Below are 17,979 nucleotides of genomic sequence, written 5' to 3'. Positions count from 1 at the left end.
GCCGCTATATTTGATGATTCATTTTGTTTGCTGGGTTTTAGCCCCAAATACGCGGTAAAATTAAATTAGGGCGCCAACTGGTTCCGGATTCCCGCGGAGTGTAGAGGTATACATAGAAGCAACACCTGGCCCCATTTCCTCAACGATGGCTTCTTCTGCTTCTACACCGAGAGTTGTGGCTAGACGGAGGACTCAAGCTTCCAAATCCAAATCCAAGAAACAAGACTACGACGACACAAGATGCGAACAATGCGGGTCGGGTGATTTCGGATCGGAGCTCCTTTTATGCGACCAATGTGACCGAGGGTTTCACTTGTTTTGCCTCAGACCTATCCTTCCCTCTGTTCCAATCGGCTCATGGTTCTGCTCTTCTTGCTCATCTAATCGGAAAACCATTCCAAGTATGTTGTTTCTTTCATTTTGCCCTAATTTTTTTTTACTCTTAAAACTTTTTTTTTGCCCTATTTTTTTTTTTTCATTTTGCCCTAATTTTTGATGCCCCAGTTCTGTTTTGTTAATTTATAATTGTAATGTGGACAGGATTTCCATTGGTTCAAACCAAAATCATTGACTTCTTCCGCATCCAGAGGTCCTATGAAACTGATTGCCAAGGTATGTAATTTGTTATTCATATTATGTTTGATAGGGATAGGATGGGTCCCTCCTCATGATGTTTGTTATTGATTTGCAGTAGAAGACATTGATAATAATAACAAGAAAAGACGGAGAACAAGAAGCCTTGGGGCATTAAAGAAGAAAAGGAGGAGGCTTTTGGCTTACAGTCCAAGTGAGGATTCTGCAAGAAGGCTAGAACAGATGGCCTCCCTGGCCACAGCGTTGACAGCCACAGGCGCTGAGTTCAGTAATGAGCTTACATACATCCCTGGCATGGCTCCCAAGTCAGCTAATTGCCCTGCTTTTGAGAAGGGGGGAATGCAGCTTCTATCAAGAGAAGACACTGAGGCTTTGAATTTGTGTAAGACTTTGATGAGGAAAGGGGAATGCCCACCTCTCATGGTTGTCTTTGACCCTCTTGAAGGGTTAGTGCACTTCTCTTTGTTCTTTTTCTTGTTCAAACTCAGATTATAATTATTATTAACTGACTCTAGTATGCTCCTGCTGCTGCAGTTTCACTGTAGAAGCTGATAAATTCATTAAAGATATGACAATCATCACAGAGTATGTTGGGGATGTTGATTATCTGCGAAACCGTGAAAACGATGATGGAGACAGTATAATGACTCTTATCTCTGCTGCTACTTGTTCAAAGACTCTGGTCATTTGCCCTGACAAGCGCAGTAATATTGCCAGATTCATCAATGGCATCAACAATCACACACCGTAAGTCTGTTTTTGTGAGGGATACTTTTACCTGATTAACAATGAAGTATTTATATTATATATTGATTGATTTGTGTAAAACAGGGAGGGGAGAAAGAAGCAGAATTTGAAGTGTGTGAGATTCAATGTAGATGGGGAGGCCAGGGTGTTGCTAGTGGCTAACCGTGATATATCAAAGGGAGAAAGATTGTATTATGACTACAATGCATATGAAAATGAGTATCCTACTGAGCATTTTGTATGATGATCTTTTCACTTGATTCTTCTTCAGTTATACGGGAAAACATCCCATCTTTTTTTATATCAACAGTTCAATGAATGTACTTTGTCCATTGCTTACCCTTTTTGAGGATTTAATTATTTAGACATATATATATATTGTGGTTTGACTCTGGTTGGTTTCACAGTTTGTTTTCTCTAGTTTCTCAAAATCATTAATGAACCAAACATTCTGTAGGTCCTCTTGAATATGATTTACCTTTAACTAGTGGTTGGGCATTGTGTATTGATAGACTTACAAAGCTGCTCATGGTTAAAATACTGTACACCAATCATTTTGGTTTGATATAAATCAACCTTGAAATAAAGTTGGACATTTTTAGGTATTAACATTAGAAAAGAATGAGGCTGGTAAACGGGTCAAGTCACAGATTCACGTTCCTGCCTAAATTTATTAATTCAAGAGAAATCAGTGGAGGGAAAGTAATCGGGAAGTTTTTATCAGTATTAGGGTTAGTATTCATTTCTTTGTTTTTCCATTGTGATGTGGTTGGTGTTTTTATCTTTATCCGATTTAATATGTAATTGATATATTACCCATCTTGAATCGGGTTAACCTTGTAATCGATCTCTCATAATCAACTCTTGATTTCTGGGATTCTATAAAACAGATCATTCATTTCAGTGTATCAGAGTTTTGTTATTTTGATAAGTGAAACAGATGCAGGTTTGCTTTTTCATAGATGCTTGTTGAATGTTAGTGAGATAATATATTAAGATTCAGAGTTAATGTATCCATTGTTGTGATAAGAAAGTGGGTTCAGTTCCAGGCTATTCTCACAACTAGAGTCTCAGATTGGAATCAACCATGGTGGCGAGCAGATGACTTTTCTTCCCTTGTTTCTCACAAAACACTCCAACGTTCTGACAACTGTGATCTTCCACTTCCTCAGACAAGATGGTCACTGTGTGGTTTATATACTCCTTTTAGGTAATACTTTACTTACTCGCCATGTTATTGTCTTCTAGTGTTGATACGAGTGAATATTAACTGATTGGGCCGCAAAACAAAGCATTTGATCACACCAGGGGTGTTGCTATAAATTAGAGTAAATATCCCCAAGTTGTACCTAACATGTTAATGACCTTTAGTTGATCTTCTTTCTCATATATAGAATATGTTCAAGCAACCTCCTTCCCTTTTTTAAAACTCACGGCCTCTTGGTTGTTTTGCTACCTTGATACTATACCTTCTTCTTTTCTATTGTGCAAATTGCAAACATGGTGTTTTTTTTAAAAAAAAATCAAACTCAAATATCAATGTCATTTGTGTTTGTCAGCTGAGAGAACATGTTAGGTTACCTAAAATTCATGCCTTGTTTAAGTGTCATGAGAGCTTGAGGTTAGGCTATCATCGAAAACTGACCGCTAACTGTTTCTTTTTATGTTTGTATATCAAAATCATTAGTTACCAGCTAGCTGACTTAATTTATTTTTCTTCTTTAGTATGAAGCAAGATATGTAAAATTAATGGTATTTTGATTTGAAGATGTGCATATGGTATTCATGTTACCTCTTTCTGTTTTTTAGGTATTTATTACCTCTTTCTGTTTTTATCTAGTCCTGTGTATTGGTTTACTTTTTCCTTTTTTTTGGATTCAAATAAATACTTTTGGGCATTCAGGCGGACACAAAAACAATTACAAAACCCATAGATGGCTACTTGGTCTTATATACCGTATTCCTGATATATATATTGATACTTGAATGGAATACCATATCTTTGAAATATTGAATAATAATGTTAATATAGTGTTATACTGGTCACCAGCATATGTAATTATAACTAACCATGTTGTTCCTAGGCTTGTATTTGACCTTGTAACAATGATTACAGTACGACACAATCTGATGAGGTCAAGTTCAATAGTGAAGTCAGCAACACTCAGGTACGTTACTCTGAAAGGTGAGTAAGGGAGGCTGCAATGAAAAGGAACATGCCATCTCAAGCAGATGTTTGCTTATAAGAAGTGGCTCTACGTACTTGAGTTGGAGACCCTTTGCCTCTACCAGCTTAGGCTTAGAAAGTATCAGCCATGGTACCCCACCAAACACAAGCTTGGTGCTGGTTGGTTATTTTCTTCTCCCTGATTGGAAGCACTTTGTTTGATTGTCCATGTGGAAATTGTTTCTTTTATTGTCTGTTAGCAAACCATGCATCTTGCTACTGCCTGCCTAATGGTTTCTTAACATTTCACATGGTTTTAGGTATGTGCATATATGAAACTGACACTTGTAAACATCCATCCTATGAGGTTGTGGTGATAAATTGAAGTCTGCAAGCCCGAGTTTATTTATCTTAGACGCATGTGCTTGTATCATCATCATCATCATCATTATTATTATTATTATTATTATTATCCTGTTGTTTGGTTATTGTTATGCGGTGGATGTCTAAAATAAAACGTTTGTTAAACAACCAAGAATGGCCATGGACGGAGACGTGCATTGCGTTAACTCCCCACAAATACCGGTAATGCAGATACCCTATAGTTGAGGGTTTTTTTTTTTTTTTTTTTTTTTTTTTTTTTTTTTTTTTTTTTTTTGATAAAAGAAAAAAAAAAGATTTCATTCACAAAGTTGAGGTGACGATGACTCCAGACACTTGTCCATGATTGGAGGCTTTAACTTGTTCTAGGCCTGAATATCTTTCTTTTCGGATAGTGATGAATATTCACCACACTTTTTATATCCTATTTCAAAGGAAGGATTTCTAATATAAAACAAACATAATGCTTTTTATTTATTCGGGTGTACAACTTCTCATTTATATTATTAATTATTTAACATTTATAGATTATTATTTCCAAATATAATAATAGAAGCGAAATGAAATGAAATGGATTGGTTGGGTTGACTTGGCTTATTTTGACTAAGCTGCCACTGCTGACCGACCGTCATATTTTGACTAAGTGGGGCTAGCTCACTTGGTAGAGGTTCTTGCCTCTTAGTGGGAGGTCTTGGGTTCAATTCCAAGCAAGGGTGAGTTATTTGTAAATATAGGAGTTTGGGAGAGTAACGTTAGCCATTCAAAAAAAAAAAAAAAAAAAAAAAAAAAAAAAAAAAAAAAAAAAAAAAAAAAAATATATATCATACGTGTCTGCTGTTTTTAAAATCCGTCCCTCCATTTTCCTTTTATACCACATGCTCATTTTCTTTTCTAGAACCCAACACACACCTTCCATCCCCAATCCTCATCCTCTCTCTCTCTCTCTCTCTCTCTATACACACATCTAAAAGATTTCATTTCATTTCATTTCCCTGAAAATTAAACATGCCGTTTTGCAACGTTAGAAAGTACCGTAACGATGGCAAGAGTAACTCTATAAATATTTTTTATACAACCTATGGCAGTGGACCAATCAAAGTTCTGATGATCATAGGTGTGTTTCTGTCTCGCTAACTAGCTCCTTTGACTATATATATCATCACCATCTTCTTTAGTAATTTACTTTTGTCAGGACTGGCTGGGACACACGATTCTTGGAACCCACAAATCGAGGGGCTCGTTAATGATGAAAGTGGTATACAAGTGTGCGCTTTTGACAATCGAGGAATGGGTCGTAGCTCTATACCTAAAAATAAAGCTGAATACACGTAAGTGGCCGCCTTTCCTTCTTTATCAATGCTTGCATACATAATAATAATATTAAGGTAGATGTTGTGTGCAGAACAAGGGTGATGGCTAATGATGCATTGTCTGTAATGGATCATTTGGGTTGGAAGAAAGCTCATGTATTTGGTCATTCAATGGGTAAGTCATATATTTATTTATTTATAGGTTTCTTCTTCTTCTTCTTCTTCTTCTTCTACTTGTGGTTGCTAAGTCTAATATTGATTGATTATACAGGTGGTATGATCGCTTGTAAACTGGCTGCCATCTCTCCGGATAGGATTCTCTCTTTGGCTTTACTTAACGTAACTGGTGGAGGCTATGAATGTCTCCCCAAGGTATCACGCCTGTGCTTATGCTGGAACACCCTCCGTCCCAATCAAACTAACCTTCCTGTATGTATGCATGCAGATTGATCGTCACACATTATCCATTGCATTGCGTTTCTTGAGAGCCAAAACTCCAGAGCAAAGAGCAGATGTTGATCTAGACACTCACTACACAAAGGTCCCTCCATCACCTTCTTTATCTGTTGCATTTATTTAATAACTTTAGACTTCTCTTACAATTTCCGTGCAGGAATACCTTGAAGAATATGTTGGACATAAAACAAGAAGACAAGTGTTATATCAAGTAAGGACTATATAACATCCAGACACAACATGTTCTCAGTTATTTATTCATCTGTAACCCGTGCTTTGTCAGGAATATGTTAAAGGGATATCAGCAACGGGGATGCAGTCAAGTTATGGATTTGATGGGCAGATCAATGCTTGCTGGACACACAAAGTTTCAAAAGCCGAACTTGAAGCGATCCGTGCACAAGGTTTCTTAATATCTATCATTCATGGAAGGTATCATCATTTGATTACGACTCACACATCTCTGTTTCCATTTTCTAGTTTACCAAAGTTATGAATTGCTTATTGCCTAGGCATGACGTCATTGCTCAAATATCTCATGCAAAAAGGCTCGCAAAGAAGCTATATCCATTTGCAAAGATGATACAACTTCCTGGAGGTCATCTTGTGAGTCACGAGAGGACCAAAGAGGTACCATATATTTGGTAATCTGTTTATTTTCACTTATTGCAAACACAAACCACAACTTATTATATATTATGATGGAAAGGATAGGTCAATGAAGCCCTGCTGGATTTGATTAAGGCGTCAGAAACAAAGACAAGCCCGAGTGAGTGGACAAATTTATCACCTGAGAGCTCCGGTAACCCTTGCTTATTAATTGTTTTATTATGCTATTTCTCCTCACTTTTCAGCCAACAAATGTATTGTGGTTTTTGTTTTCAGGCTGCTGGATGTCATCATCATCTAGCAGGTTAGATTCCGAAACAGAAATCAGCAATCCAGCCAGCAATGTCGGGATTACAGAAAGGCTGAGACTCAAATTATTGTACATAATTGGCTTATTCATGGTGGCATCTGAGCACATGAAAAGAGTTTTAAGACGTCTAAAACCGGTTAGGATAGGCACCGCCCTCTCACAATAACAGGGCTTCTTTTATATGTGGAATGTTATCACTTTACACCCTAATCTCCCCTTCCCTGTTGACAATTGGGCATATAGCCTCGCAAACCAAGTTGTAACATGTTAATATTATCGAAATACTTCAAAGTAACCTTCAATAAAATATAATTGAGCATTTGAGATGAGTTGACTATGGAGATTTCATATACCTGCTGTTTAGAATCTTGAGACTGAGCTGTAAATATACGCTGGACCTGCACTGCAACAGCGAACATCATCTCTTTAGTATGCATTGATTTATAAATTGAAATGAGAGAATACCGCATGCTATATAAATGGAATAACTGGAGTAATATGCCATTGGAATATTCTGACTGTATGTAATGCACTACTCTCAGCCATACAAAAGGCACTAGGAGCATAAAAATATATATATTTTTTTTAATGAAGCTCAATCTTTCTATAATTCATCATCAAAATCTGTTTATTTCCCTATACAAAATTCAGGTAAACACTTTCCTATACATACTCAATGTTCTTCAGCAATATGCTATGACAAATCAAATAACTAATTTCTTGGATATATCATTCCATCGCACGCAAGTGGGCCCTCAAGGTCCCCTATGATTCGAGATATTCTAACTTCTAAACCTCTTTGGACTTCCCTAAAAAGGGTTCGAAGGCAATCAGCAAATTTCTTCATGTCAAAACTGGCATCATCTTCAACACCAGAAGCAATCTTGGACTGTATCTCCATCAATTTCTGCCCTGTTGCAACTATGTACCTCTGCAACTGGAATGTTTCTTCAAGAAAGTGCTCCAATTTCTTAGTTTCTTCCTTCGATTTTGCAGCTATACATCCCCTGCTGCTTGCATCTCGATCATTCTCATACTGTGTAGAAAGTAACCAACAAGACATAAGTATTCAGATTTTCAAGCAGTCAAGTAAATGAATCTGAAATCTTACCATTCTTTTGCAGATATCATTAGCCTTGTCTTGGAGAGACTGGTATCTGTTGACTTGTTTATTGACCAAACACATGAGGCTAGAAAACTGACTCTTGTCATCACGTTTGCTATTCTCACAACTTTCTTGCTTTCCGGTCAGCCTCTCGAACATGAGAAGTTGTTGATTAAGCCTCTTGATCTTGTAGAACACCCCAAGAGCATGAAGATCCATCTTCCATATTGTTGCTGATATGCATTCACCACCACTTTGAATATCTTTTTTCACCCCACATTCTTCACCAACCGAAATTATATCCATAGATGTATTCTTGTTATCTTCAAATTCCTTATCAGGAGATTGGACTGTCAACACTGTATCTTTCAATGAGTTTTCCTCTGAGATTTCTTCTAAGCAAACTTCTTGATCATGATTTATAGATTGCGTTCTGAGATATGATTCTGATTCCATTTGCTCTTTCAAGGAATGCAATTCTGATTCACGCTCCAGTAACAATGCTTCAACTTTATGGTTTTGTTCTTTGAGCTTTGTTAGATCATGGGTAAGTCCTTCAATTTGAGATTGAAGTCGTTTCAATTCGATATCCGTACTCACTGAATGCCAACGAAAAGCTTCTAGTTTCTCATCTTTGAGTCTCAATTGTTCTGCAAAAGCATTCACCTCAAGTTGATGCCTTTCCTCCACGACACTTACATATTTCTCAGCTTCACATTGAACCCACCCTTCCAATTGTCTCATATCTGCTGCAACCAGTATTTACAACTCAAAAGACATAATCAATCAAGATGTTTAAATTAAAGAATGCTTGACCCTAAAATAAAATTGTTGACATTCTTCTGGTGCACAAAGTTGAAGAATCCTTACCCAATTCGTCGGTTGCTTCTGTGATGGGTTGTTGAGAAAGGGGAGAAGCAGTGTCTTGCTCTTCCTCTAATTCATGCCAATTGCTGGTTGGCAGTTTGGTTTTGTGATTTCTAGATAGCATACTTCTCAGCGAGTATTTCTCATATCGGGTTTGTACAGCAGCTTGCTGTCTTTTACTCTTTGACAATTTGACTTGTTTCAATAACATTTGTTTCTCAGCCAAATCCATTTTAGATTTCCTGAGCATGGCTGACAAGATCTTGTCTTTCTGCTCCAAATCCTTGCGTGTTTTGATAAGTTCCATTGACAACTTCTGTGTCATCAATACATACTCCTCTTTTTGCTCTAAGACTGCATCAAGCTCTTGTTTTTCTGCTTCAACTTGTCTAACAGCCCTACCCATCTCTGCTTCAAGCTGCCTTTGGGTTGATACTAGCTCAATAAATGCACTTTTATGCTTCCAAATCTCTTTCGAATGCTCTTGAGCTTCACGTTTTAACGTTTCTCTCAACACTTGATTCATTTTCTCAACCTTCTTTACAGTTTCTTCATGCTCTTTCCTCCTACCTTTCTCTTCCTCCAACAACTCATCTTTCTCTTGTAGCTGACTGCGTAATTCGGATATGTCTTCTTCTCTCTTTGTGTTGATAACTTGTAATTCTTTCACAAGAAGACGAATTTGTTGTGTAAGTTTCTTCTTTTCCATTAGCCATCTTTGTTCATGTGATGCAAAGATGCCAACAACTTTCTCATTGGCTTTTGCATCTTCAACTCGCCTTCTTTTTAACTCTTTGATCTCGGTTTCTGCATTGTTGAGCTTATCTAAAAGCTCACCCTTCTCGGAATTGAATTGTTCTTCTCTCTCAACTCTCCAGAGAAGCAAACCCATGAGGCCAACCATTTCATGTGTGGTTTCAGTTCGATTTAACAAGTGTTTGAAGGAAAAGAGTGCACATGAAACCCCAATAAGCATAGGATACAAGGTGCTCGATTTCTCATCGAGTTTAACCGCACATGATCCTGTGATCTCCTTTTTGTTCATAGCAAGAATTTGGTTATGCCTATAAAAAATTAAAAAAAAAAAACTATATGTTTAGTCTCCCCATAGATCAACTACATGGAAGTAAGGGTATGCATGTGTTTACCCTGAACAAATAAAAATTGTTGTGGCAAAAAATTAAGGGATCTGAGAATATTAGGTAGAAAAAGTACAAGTGAATATAATCTAATGACAGGAAAGAGTGGCAGAAGTTACAAGATGAAGTTGAAGTTGAAGTGGAGCATGAAGAGAAAAATCTGGATAAGCGATATAAAATGAGATGGTATTAATAATTATATAGAAGGTACTTAATAATGTAAGTGATGAGTATAGGGAGGGAAAGAGCAATATAATTTGTTCCATTGGTTTCAGTAAAGGCAGACCTCAAGACCCCACTTTCTTAACTTTTATTTTCTCTTCTGGGCCAGGAGACAAAAGCTTAAAATCTTGGTTGTATTTTTGTCCCTATTATTATATTATTATTATACAAAAAGAACAGATAAACAGGTGAGTGTAAGTAAGTAACTATATAAAAAAGGGTTTTTTAGTTCCTCTTTCTAGTTTGGATACTCACTTAAGAAACTAAATCACTAGTGAATAACATATATATATTTAAGCAACCCCACTGCATTGCATTGCATTGCATGGAAGTATAATGATGCCCAGGCAGGCCAAATTGGGTTGGGATAAGATAAGACTAACAACAGTTGATTAAATCCAAAGAAACAAGAAAACTATTTACAGCAAAAAGTTCCATGAAGTGTGGGCTTTACAGAGTGGTATGTCCATAGAAAAGAAGCAAGCAAATATATAGGGAGGGGGGGATTGCTTGCAAAAGCAGAACCGGTGAAGAAACACGTGATGGAATAATTAAAGATCAACGACAATGATATCCTCAAGTAAGATTGTTCATCTGTAAAGAAGGAAGGATTGGGTTGGGTCCAACCAAAATAATGAAGGATTTCCAAGAAGAAAGAAAGAAGATCTCCAAGATTAGGGTAGCAGAAGACCTGTAAAGGAGGAAGAGAAAAAAGCAAGCAAGCAAGCAGGTTGGTTGCTCATCATTTCGATTATTATTGAAAAATTGGAATGGAATGATCGGTCCTTGGTATCTGGGTACCAATCTTTATTCCTTGCTTCTCTTCATTTTATACTACAAAAGAATTATATTGTACAAACACTAAACTAAACTGCAATTTAAGTCCATTTGGTATGTTGTCAGAGTCATTTTGAGTCCCTTTCATTTTCAAAAAGTGCAACTTCTGAGTTCTTACAACTCAACCCAAAAGACTAGTCTGGTGGATTGGAGAGCTCATTTGGTATATAAACCCCACATCAATTGCCCATACAGTCGATGTGGGAAAAGTCACATACTTTGCAATGGTATTAGTCCATTACAATCAACCCTCCTTAAGGGCAACGTCCTCGTTGGTCACAGCTGGCTCTTTCCAGGCCACCACTCCGAGTTCTGGCTCAGATATCAATGTTACATACCAAACAAGAGAACTCAACCCAAAAGACTAGTCTGGTGAGTGAGAGAGCTCATTTGGTATATAAACCCCACATCAGTTGCCCATACAACCGATGTGGGACAAGTCCCGTACCTTGCAATGGTATTAGGGGAGGCGGGGTGGTCCGTGATGCCACCCCATCACGCGTTAAACAACAACGGAACACCGCCGCCGCATAGTTCATCACGCGTGGTATTTTAAACGCGTTGAAAGTATCACGCGTTGATTTTCAAAATTGGAACGTTGAAAGCAACCGTTTGGATGTGATTTTTGACCGTTTGTAATTTTTTTTGACCGTTTGAAGCCTTTTTTTTATAAAATCCTCACTACTCAATTCAAAAAAACAACAAATTCTCTAAACCATTCTCACACTCAATACAAAAAGTCAACAAACTCTCCAACTCAATCTAAATAATTTTACAAGAAACATGGAAGGTTCAAGCAAGAGAGGTGGGGGTTCGAAAAAAAGAGGTTCGGGTACGAAGAAAAATCCCGTAAGACCCAAGGTTCGAGCGAATCTTGGCGAGCCGATGCGCTTTAGGTTGCAAGACGAACCCGAGCAAGTCCCACCCTTTCAAACCCAACAATATCCACCCTTCCAATCGCAAACGTATCAAAACCAACCGTTCCTCCCACCGTTTCAACCTCACCAATTTCAACCCCAAACGTATCAAACCCAACCCCACCAACTCGACCCACTACTAGAAACCAACACCATCATCCATCATTTTGCAAACACGTATCGTGAACCACAACAAAGTCTTGACGACGATGAAGATGATGATTACGTTCAAGAACAACAAGAAGAAGACGAAGAGGAAGAAAAAGAGGAAGAAGAAGAAAATGATGACGTTCAAGAAATTGTCCCAACCGTCCGACAACATTGGACGAGCGAGGAGGAGGTGGCCTTGGTGAAGGCGTTCTTGCACATCTCGGAGAGCAAGAAACATGCCAACGAGCAAAGAAAGGATACGTTTTGGAGACGGGTCATTAATCATTTTAGCCGACTTCCTGGTGCAAAGCAACGAAACATGGACCAAATGACGTCGAAATGGATGGATTTGAACGGGAAAATTAGTAAGTTCAACGCTTGTTTCATTCAAAAGGTATGTTTTTTTTTATAAAGTTTAAATCTTTTTTTAATAATAAATACCGGAAATTGTTTTTTTTAAAGAAACTGTTTTTTAAAAAAAAAAGAAACTGTTTTTTTTAAAAGAAACTGTTTAAAAAAAAGAAACTGTTTTTTTAAATATAACAGAAAACAACTATTTTTTTAAATAAACAGAAACAATTAATTTAAAAAAAAAACAGAAAACAGTTTTTAAAAAAAAAACCGAAAACAGTTTTGTTAAAAAAACCAAAAAACAGTATTTTTTTATAAAACAGAAAACAGTTTATTTTTTAAAAAAACAGAAAACTGTTTTTTTTAAACAGAAAACAACTTTTGTTAAAAAAACAGAAAGCTGTTTTTTTAAACAGATTTTTTTTAAATACATTACCTTTTTATATTTTTTGTAGAACCGAAACCCACAAAGTGGAGCGAGCGAGGCGACAATAATGCGACAAGCCACCGAACAGTATTGCTATCTCTACAAAAAGAGGAGTTTTCCACACTTGGCGGCATGGGAAGTTGCGAGAAATCACCCGAAGTGGGTCCCGGTTGAGTTGGTTGACATGCGTGGTCCTACGGCTCAAAAAAAAAACGAGGAGGTTCGAAAAGATCAAAGACATTTGATTCGGGGAACTACACGACTTCCGCGTCGGATAACTTGCCCCAAATGAACTTAAACGACGACCCCCTTGACGAACCCGATCAACCCGTTGATGACCCCGTTGAAGAAGATACACCTACAAGGCCACGACGCAAGAAAAGTGGTGAATCGTCAAGCAAAGGGAAGGAAGCGGTGGTGAAGTCGATCTTCAGAATCGAAGAGGAGAAAATGACCCAATTCAAGAAGGCCGAACAAAGAAAAGAAACAATTATGTCCCTAAAAGTTGAATGCGAGCAGGCGTACAAGGAACACTTGAAAACGGTTGAAAGACAAAATGATTTAAAACTCTGTGTGAAAAGCACGCCCATCTTGACGAACCGTTTAAGTCAATTGTAATTCAACAAAAACGCGAGATTTGCGCAAAGTGGGGTTGGGAGATGCCACCCGTTTAGTTTTTTTTTTTTTTCCAATGTTTAGTTGTTTTTTATTTTGCTATGTAATTTATTTTTTAATTTTAATGAAATTTATAATTTAGTGTTTTATTGTTAATTTGTAATTTTAAAATAAAAATTAAAAAAATTTGAGAGTGATAGAATTCTATCACTAGTGACCACCCCCACTACATTTCTATCACTAGTGATAGAATATTGGATGATAACATGGTATGAGTTGATTGGATATTAGGAGTATGGTATGAGTTGATTGGATATTAGGAGTGATTGAATTCTATCACCTCTCCTCCTCTTAGGGGAGGAGGGGTGGTTCACTAGTGATAGATTCTATCACTCTCACTCTCCAATCAAATCATGCCATGTCATCAACCAAATTTATATCACTAGTGATAGAAATGTAGGAGGGGTGTAATCACTAGTGATGGAATTCTATCACTTCCAATTTTTTTAATTTTCATTTTAAAATTAGAAATTAAAAATAAAACACTAAATTATAAATTTCATTAAACTTTAAAAATAAATTACATAGCCAAATAAAAAAAACAACTAGACGGGTGACATCTCCCAACCCCACTTTGCGCAAATCGCGCGCTTTTGTTGAATGACAACTGACTTGAACGGTTCGTCGAGATGGGTGTGGTTTTCACACAAGATTTTTAAATCATTTTGTCTTTCAATCGTTTTCAAGTGTTCCTTGTACGCCTGCTCGCGTTCAACTTTTAGGGACATCATTGTTTCTTTTCTTTGTTCGGCCTTCTTGAATTAGGTCATTTTCTCCTCTTCGATTCTGAAGATCGACTCCGCCACCGCTTCCTTCCCTTTGCTTGACGATTCACCACCTCGTCTGCGTCGTGGCCTTGTGGGTGTATCTTCTTCAACGGGGTCGTCAAGGGGTTGATCGGGTTCGTCAAGGGGGTCGTCGTTTAAGTTCATTTGGGGCAAGTTATCCGACGCAGAAGTCGTGTAGTTCCCGACTCGGATGTCTTTGATCTTTTCGAACCGCCTCGTTTTTTTGGAGCCGTAGGACCATGCATGTCAACCAACTCAACGGGGACCCACTTCGGGTGATGTCTCGCAACTTCCCATGCCCCCACGTGTGGAAAAGTTCTCTTTTTGTACACTCGGCAATACTCTGCGGTGGCTTGTTGCATGATCGTCGCCCCGCTCGCTCCACTTTGTGGGTTTCGGTTCTACAAAAAATATAAAATGTTAATTTTTTTTAGAAAACTGTTTTTTTAAAACTGTTTTTTTATAAAACTGTTTTTTTAAACTGTTTTTTTATAAAACTGTATTTTTTAAAACTGTTTTTTTATAAAACTGTATTTTTTAAAACTGTTTTTTTAAAACAGTTTTTTTATAAAACTGTTTTTATAAAACTGTTTCTGTAATTTTTTTTAAAAAAAAACTGTTACTGTTTTATTTTAATTAAAAACTGTTTCTGTATTTTTTTTTAAAACTGTTTTTTATTAAACTTTAATAAAAAACATACCTTTTGAATGAAACAAGCGTTGAACTTGCTAATTTTCCCGTTCAAATCCGTCCACTTCGACATCATTTGGTCCATGTTTCGTATCCTTGCACCGGGAAGTTGCCTAAAATGATTAATGACCCGTCTCCAAAACGCATCTTTTCGTTGCTCGTTCCCATGTTTCTTACTCTCCGAGATGTGCAAATACGCCTTCGTCAAGGACACCTCCTCCTCGCTCGTCCAAGGTTGTCGGCCGATTGGAGCGATTTCTTGAACGTCATCATTTTGTTCTTCTTCCTCTTCCCCTTTCTCTCCGAGATGTAACGCGTTTTAAAATTAACGCGTGAAAAATTGAGCGGCGGCGGTGTTCCGTGGGCATTCAACGCGTGATGAAGTTTTATAACGGCACCGCCCCGAGTGCTCTTAGTCCATAACAGTCTTTGCCGCCCTAAATCAACCAGCAACCACCATACCGTGTCAGCTTCTAAATCCTCATAGCAATATCTAGGGTTCATAAATTCAAGGCTTCTCTTCTTCTTTCAAATCCAATTCTCTCATCAGCAAGAATCTGTAAGCTCTTGTCTTGATCACCTTATCCACTTACAAATAATAGAACTAGCCCTACCTTAATTTGACCCGATATTCACTAATTAAGTTCGTTGTTCATGTTCTTAAATTGAATATTTAATTAAACCTTGATGAATCTCGTTTGGTTGTGTGATTTGCATGAATTGAAATTCAATGTTTTATGTTTAATCGAGGATAAGGTGAAGGCGTTGGTGGAACGAGGTGGGTGGGGGTTGTGGTTGAAAGCGACGGTGGTGGATGTGGTATTTATGTTTTTCTGGTTTGCGGATGTGGTGGTGGATGTATTAGAAAGTGGTGGTTGGTGACGTTGAATGATGGTCGTTGCAAAGGTGGTGACAGGAGACGTTTATGGGAGTTTTTTCCCAAATGGACGTAGTCAAGAAAATTATTTACCAAAATGGGTTGTTTTAAAAGTATTTACCAAAATGGGTTATTTTTTAAAAATAATAAAAGAAATATAGAAAAATCCCCCAACCTTCCCATCGTCTTCTTCCTTGTTATATCTGCCGACGCCAAATTGACTGCCAGATTGAAACCAGGATCTGTTCGTTCGATTGTTTAAGAATCATCACTTTAAGAACCCAATTTAAAAAGATGGTAAAAAAAACTTCTCAATCATTGTGAGAAATTAGTGACAAGTTGTCTGCTACGATCAGGGTTCGCCGGAATTCGCCATGTCTGTTGCCATGGGTATTGATGGTAAGATGAATCTGCCATGGGCTTTCTGCGATTCCCAGCCCCATGCAAAATTGGAAGTCTCCGATTCGTATGGATCCTTCAAAGGATGCCAATCTACCACCCAACCGACAACCTGATGGTCTTGTTTCAAACTATAAATCAGTCAAGTTCGAGATGGGAGGTTCGGAAACGGTGCAACAAAAACTGAATGACAATGTTTGAGATTGTAAAAATTTATAAATTGAACCTTTAAATTATGTTAACATCAATGGATTGGAGGTACTATATTCATATTTTAGTTTGAATTTGAGCAAAAGCCTCTATAATACATAATACAATGAGAGAAGTTGTGTACTCTCTAATGAGAAACTAAAGCAGTGTTTTCAATCTTTTGCAAAGTTCTTCAATCACTTGTATGTGCTTATCATATCAATAACTCTCTAGAAATTTACCCAGTAGCAGACAACTTCTCACTAATTTCTCACAACGATTGAGAAGTTTTTTTTACCATCTTTTTAAATTGGGTTTTTAAAGTGATGATTCTTAAACAATCGAAGGGGTAGATCCTGGTTTTAATCTGGCAGTCAATTTGGCATCGGCAGATTTAACAAGGAAGAAGACGATGGGCAGGTTGGGGAATTTTTCTATATTTCTTTTATCCTTTTTAAAGAAATACCCCATATCGTATGGGAAGGTTGGTTTTCATATCTTGGTTTTCATATCGTACCTTGTTGGGCTTACAAAAATTGTATTCTATGGAATTATAGGGTTGACTGGTCAACTTGTACTGCTCGATCCAATCAGTTGAACTGTTTGTAAGCCCAACAAGGTACGATATGAAAACCAATTTTTAAAACATTGATTTCCAGTGCAAAGTACCTTCACCTTCTTTAGCATGTTGATTGATGATGTCTTAGAATGTAAAAAGGTCAACCTTGCATTTACATATGATATTCTCGATCATGCCACTGCCACTAAGGTGAGAAATAGGAACATTGGATCCAACTTTGCAGGATGTCCAATTACAAGACGTTGTAATGGCGAGATTGGTGTTTGTTGTTGTTCCTGTCCTAGCTTGCTAGCCTTGTTTTTGCGTTAATACAATGTTGTCGTTCAAAAAATATATAGAGAAACCTTGTCCGATGTTTGAGACAATAGGACGGCCTTGCCACATTGAGGAAGGAACATGGGTCATTTATTTCATTTTTTTATTCACAAACTTCTGTAAAACTATTAGTAAACGACACTTATGGTTCATATGGTAAGGTCATATCACAAGTTTTATTTATTTTTTCATATAACCAGACGATCTGAGATGTTTGGGTTATTAAAAAAAATTGAAAATACTCAAAGTATATTCTAGTGGTTAGTCACTTGGTTTCTCTCTTTGAGGTCTCAAGTTCAACTCCCACTAACATCACTTTGAAGGACATTGGTGGTGCCGGTGAAGTTTCGCCAGTTTGAAACCGAGACAAACCGGGTTTTACCGCAGTGGGCCTTCGGGCGACGGGTTTTCCTCGGAACTGGTGGCTTGGTGGCTCGGATATGCATCCAACTCTGATCGTTATGAAGGAGGGGATGCATTTGCTCAATTGAGGGCATCCCGTAATGCTATTTCGGTGATTTAGTTGGGCGTAAAAAAAAATTCATATTGTCCATTCCAAGGATCAAATCATTAATGGCGAGGTCCTATGTAATTTAAAAAGAAAAGAGAAATGCACGGATAGTTCCTGTGGTTTTGTAAAATAACACTTATAGTCCCCAACTTTTAGAAATTACACCTGTGCTCCCTATGGTTTGACAGTTTGTTACTCGGATAGTCCCTAGAGTGGACGGAGGTTAGTTTTCTCAGTTAAGTGGGTGTGAAATGACATTAATGCCCTTACTGTATTAAAAAATATTAAAAATATTAAAAGATAAAGTTAACTCAAGCAGCCCACCCTCACCCTCACCCCCACCTCCACAACCTGAAACTCTCAAAC

General features: G+C 37.5%; 3 protein-coding genes across 6 annotated transcripts; 2 read left to right on the top strand and 1 right to left on the bottom strand.

Moving 5' to 3' along the window:
* The first annotated feature begins 29 nt into the window (after positions 1-29).
* On the top strand, positions 30-1,711 carry LOC110935904 (histone-lysine N-methyltransferase ATXR6). The gene is made up of 5 exons (XM_022178250.2): positions 30-401; positions 541-612; positions 692-1,040; positions 1,129-1,341; positions 1,426-1,711. Exons 1-5 carry the CDS (start codon positions 146-148, stop codon positions 1,583-1,585), a joined length of 1,050 nt encoding a protein of 349 aa, XP_022033942.1. The 5' UTR covers positions 30-145; the 3' UTR covers positions 1,586-1,711.
* Positions 1,712-4,277: 2,566 nt separating this feature from the next.
* On the top strand, positions 4,278-6,903 carry LOC110935908 (putative aminoacrylate hydrolase RutD). 2 transcript variants are annotated; one of them, XM_022178254.2, is made up of 10 exons: positions 4,278-5,003; positions 5,082-5,217; positions 5,292-5,374; positions 5,471-5,571; positions 5,645-5,740; positions 5,813-5,866; positions 5,939-6,087; positions 6,168-6,285; positions 6,370-6,457; positions 6,541-6,903. In XM_022178254.2, exons 1-10 carry the CDS (start codon positions 4,895-4,897, stop codon positions 6,738-6,740), a joined length of 1,134 nt encoding a protein of 377 aa, XP_022033946.1. In that variant the 5' UTR covers positions 4,278-4,894; the 3' UTR covers positions 6,741-6,903. The 2 variants fall into 2 exon arrangements, 1 of the variants encoding a protein (XP_022033946.1); XR_002589541.2 differs by having other exon boundaries at positions 4,719-5,003; positions 6,365-6,457.
* A 176-nt stretch (positions 6,904-7,079) lies between these two features.
* LOC110935906 (uncharacterized protein MCAP_0864) lies at positions 7,080-9,979 on the bottom strand. Of its 3 annotated transcripts, none has more exons than XM_022178253.2 (4): positions 9,805-9,979; positions 8,550-9,610; positions 7,686-8,425; positions 7,080-7,610 (listed from the first exon to the last, which is right to left on the bottom strand). In XM_022178253.2, exons 1-4 carry the CDS (start codon positions 9,831-9,833, stop codon positions 7,287-7,289), a joined length of 2,154 nt encoding a protein of 717 aa, XP_022033945.1. In that variant the 5' UTR covers positions 9,834-9,979; the 3' UTR covers positions 7,080-7,286. The 3 variants fall into 3 exon arrangements, with proteins under 3 accessions (XP_022033945.1, XP_022033944.1, XP_035839502.1); XM_022178252.2 differs by having other exon boundaries at positions 7,082-7,610; positions 7,686-8,428; positions 9,805-9,973; XM_035983609.1 differs by having other exon boundaries at positions 7,083-7,610; positions 7,686-8,428; positions 9,695-9,963.
* Positions 9,980-17,979: the final 8,000 nt, after the last annotated feature.

The sequence above is a fragment of the Helianthus annuus genome, chromosome 14, assembly GCF_002127325.2.
Source record: "Helianthus annuus cultivar XRQ/B chromosome 14, HanXRQr2.0-SUNRISE, whole genome shotgun sequence".
Taxonomy (NCBI): Eukaryota; Viridiplantae; Streptophyta; class Magnoliopsida; order Asterales; family Asteraceae; genus Helianthus; species Helianthus annuus.
This window is presented reverse-complemented; position numbering and strand designations above follow the sequence as displayed.

Excerpts from the sequence above, each read along its gene's own strand:
- LOC110935908 (XM_022178254.2), top strand. The coding sequence starts at position 4,895 with ATGCCGTTTTGCAACGTTAGAAAGTACCGTAACGATGGCAAGAGTAAC. Across the intron at positions 5,375-5,470 it reads TGTATTTGGTCATTCAATGG|GTGGTATGATCGCTTGTAAA; the intron begins GTAAGTCATATA and ends TTGATTATACAG. Across the intron at positions 5,867-5,938 it reads GAAGACAAGTGTTATATCAA|GAATATGTTAAAGGGATATC; the intron begins GTAAGGACTATA and ends GTGCTTTGTCAG.
- LOC110935904 (XM_022178250.2), top strand. The coding sequence starts at position 146 with ATGGCTTCTTCTGCTTCTACACCGAGAGTTGTGGCTAGACGGAGGACT. Across the intron at positions 402-540 it reads TAATCGGAAAACCATTCCAA|GATTTCCATTGGTTCAAACC; the intron begins GTATGTTGTTTC and ends TAATGTGGACAG. Across the intron at positions 1,342-1,425 it reads GGCATCAACAATCACACACC|GGAGGGGAGAAAGAAGCAGA; the intron begins GTAAGTCTGTTT and ends TGTGTAAAACAG.
- LOC110935906 (XM_022178252.2), bottom strand. The coding sequence starts at position 9,833 with ATGCTCCACTTCAACTTCAACTTCATCTT. Across the intron at positions 9,611-9,804 it reads TTCAACTTCAACTTCATCTT|GCATAACCAAATTCTTGCTA; the intron begins GTAACTTCTGCC and ends AATTTTTTATAG. Across the intron at positions 7,611-7,685 it reads ATGATATCTGCAAAAGAATG|TATGAGAATGATCGAGATGC; the intron begins GTAAGATTTCAG and ends CTTTCTACACAG.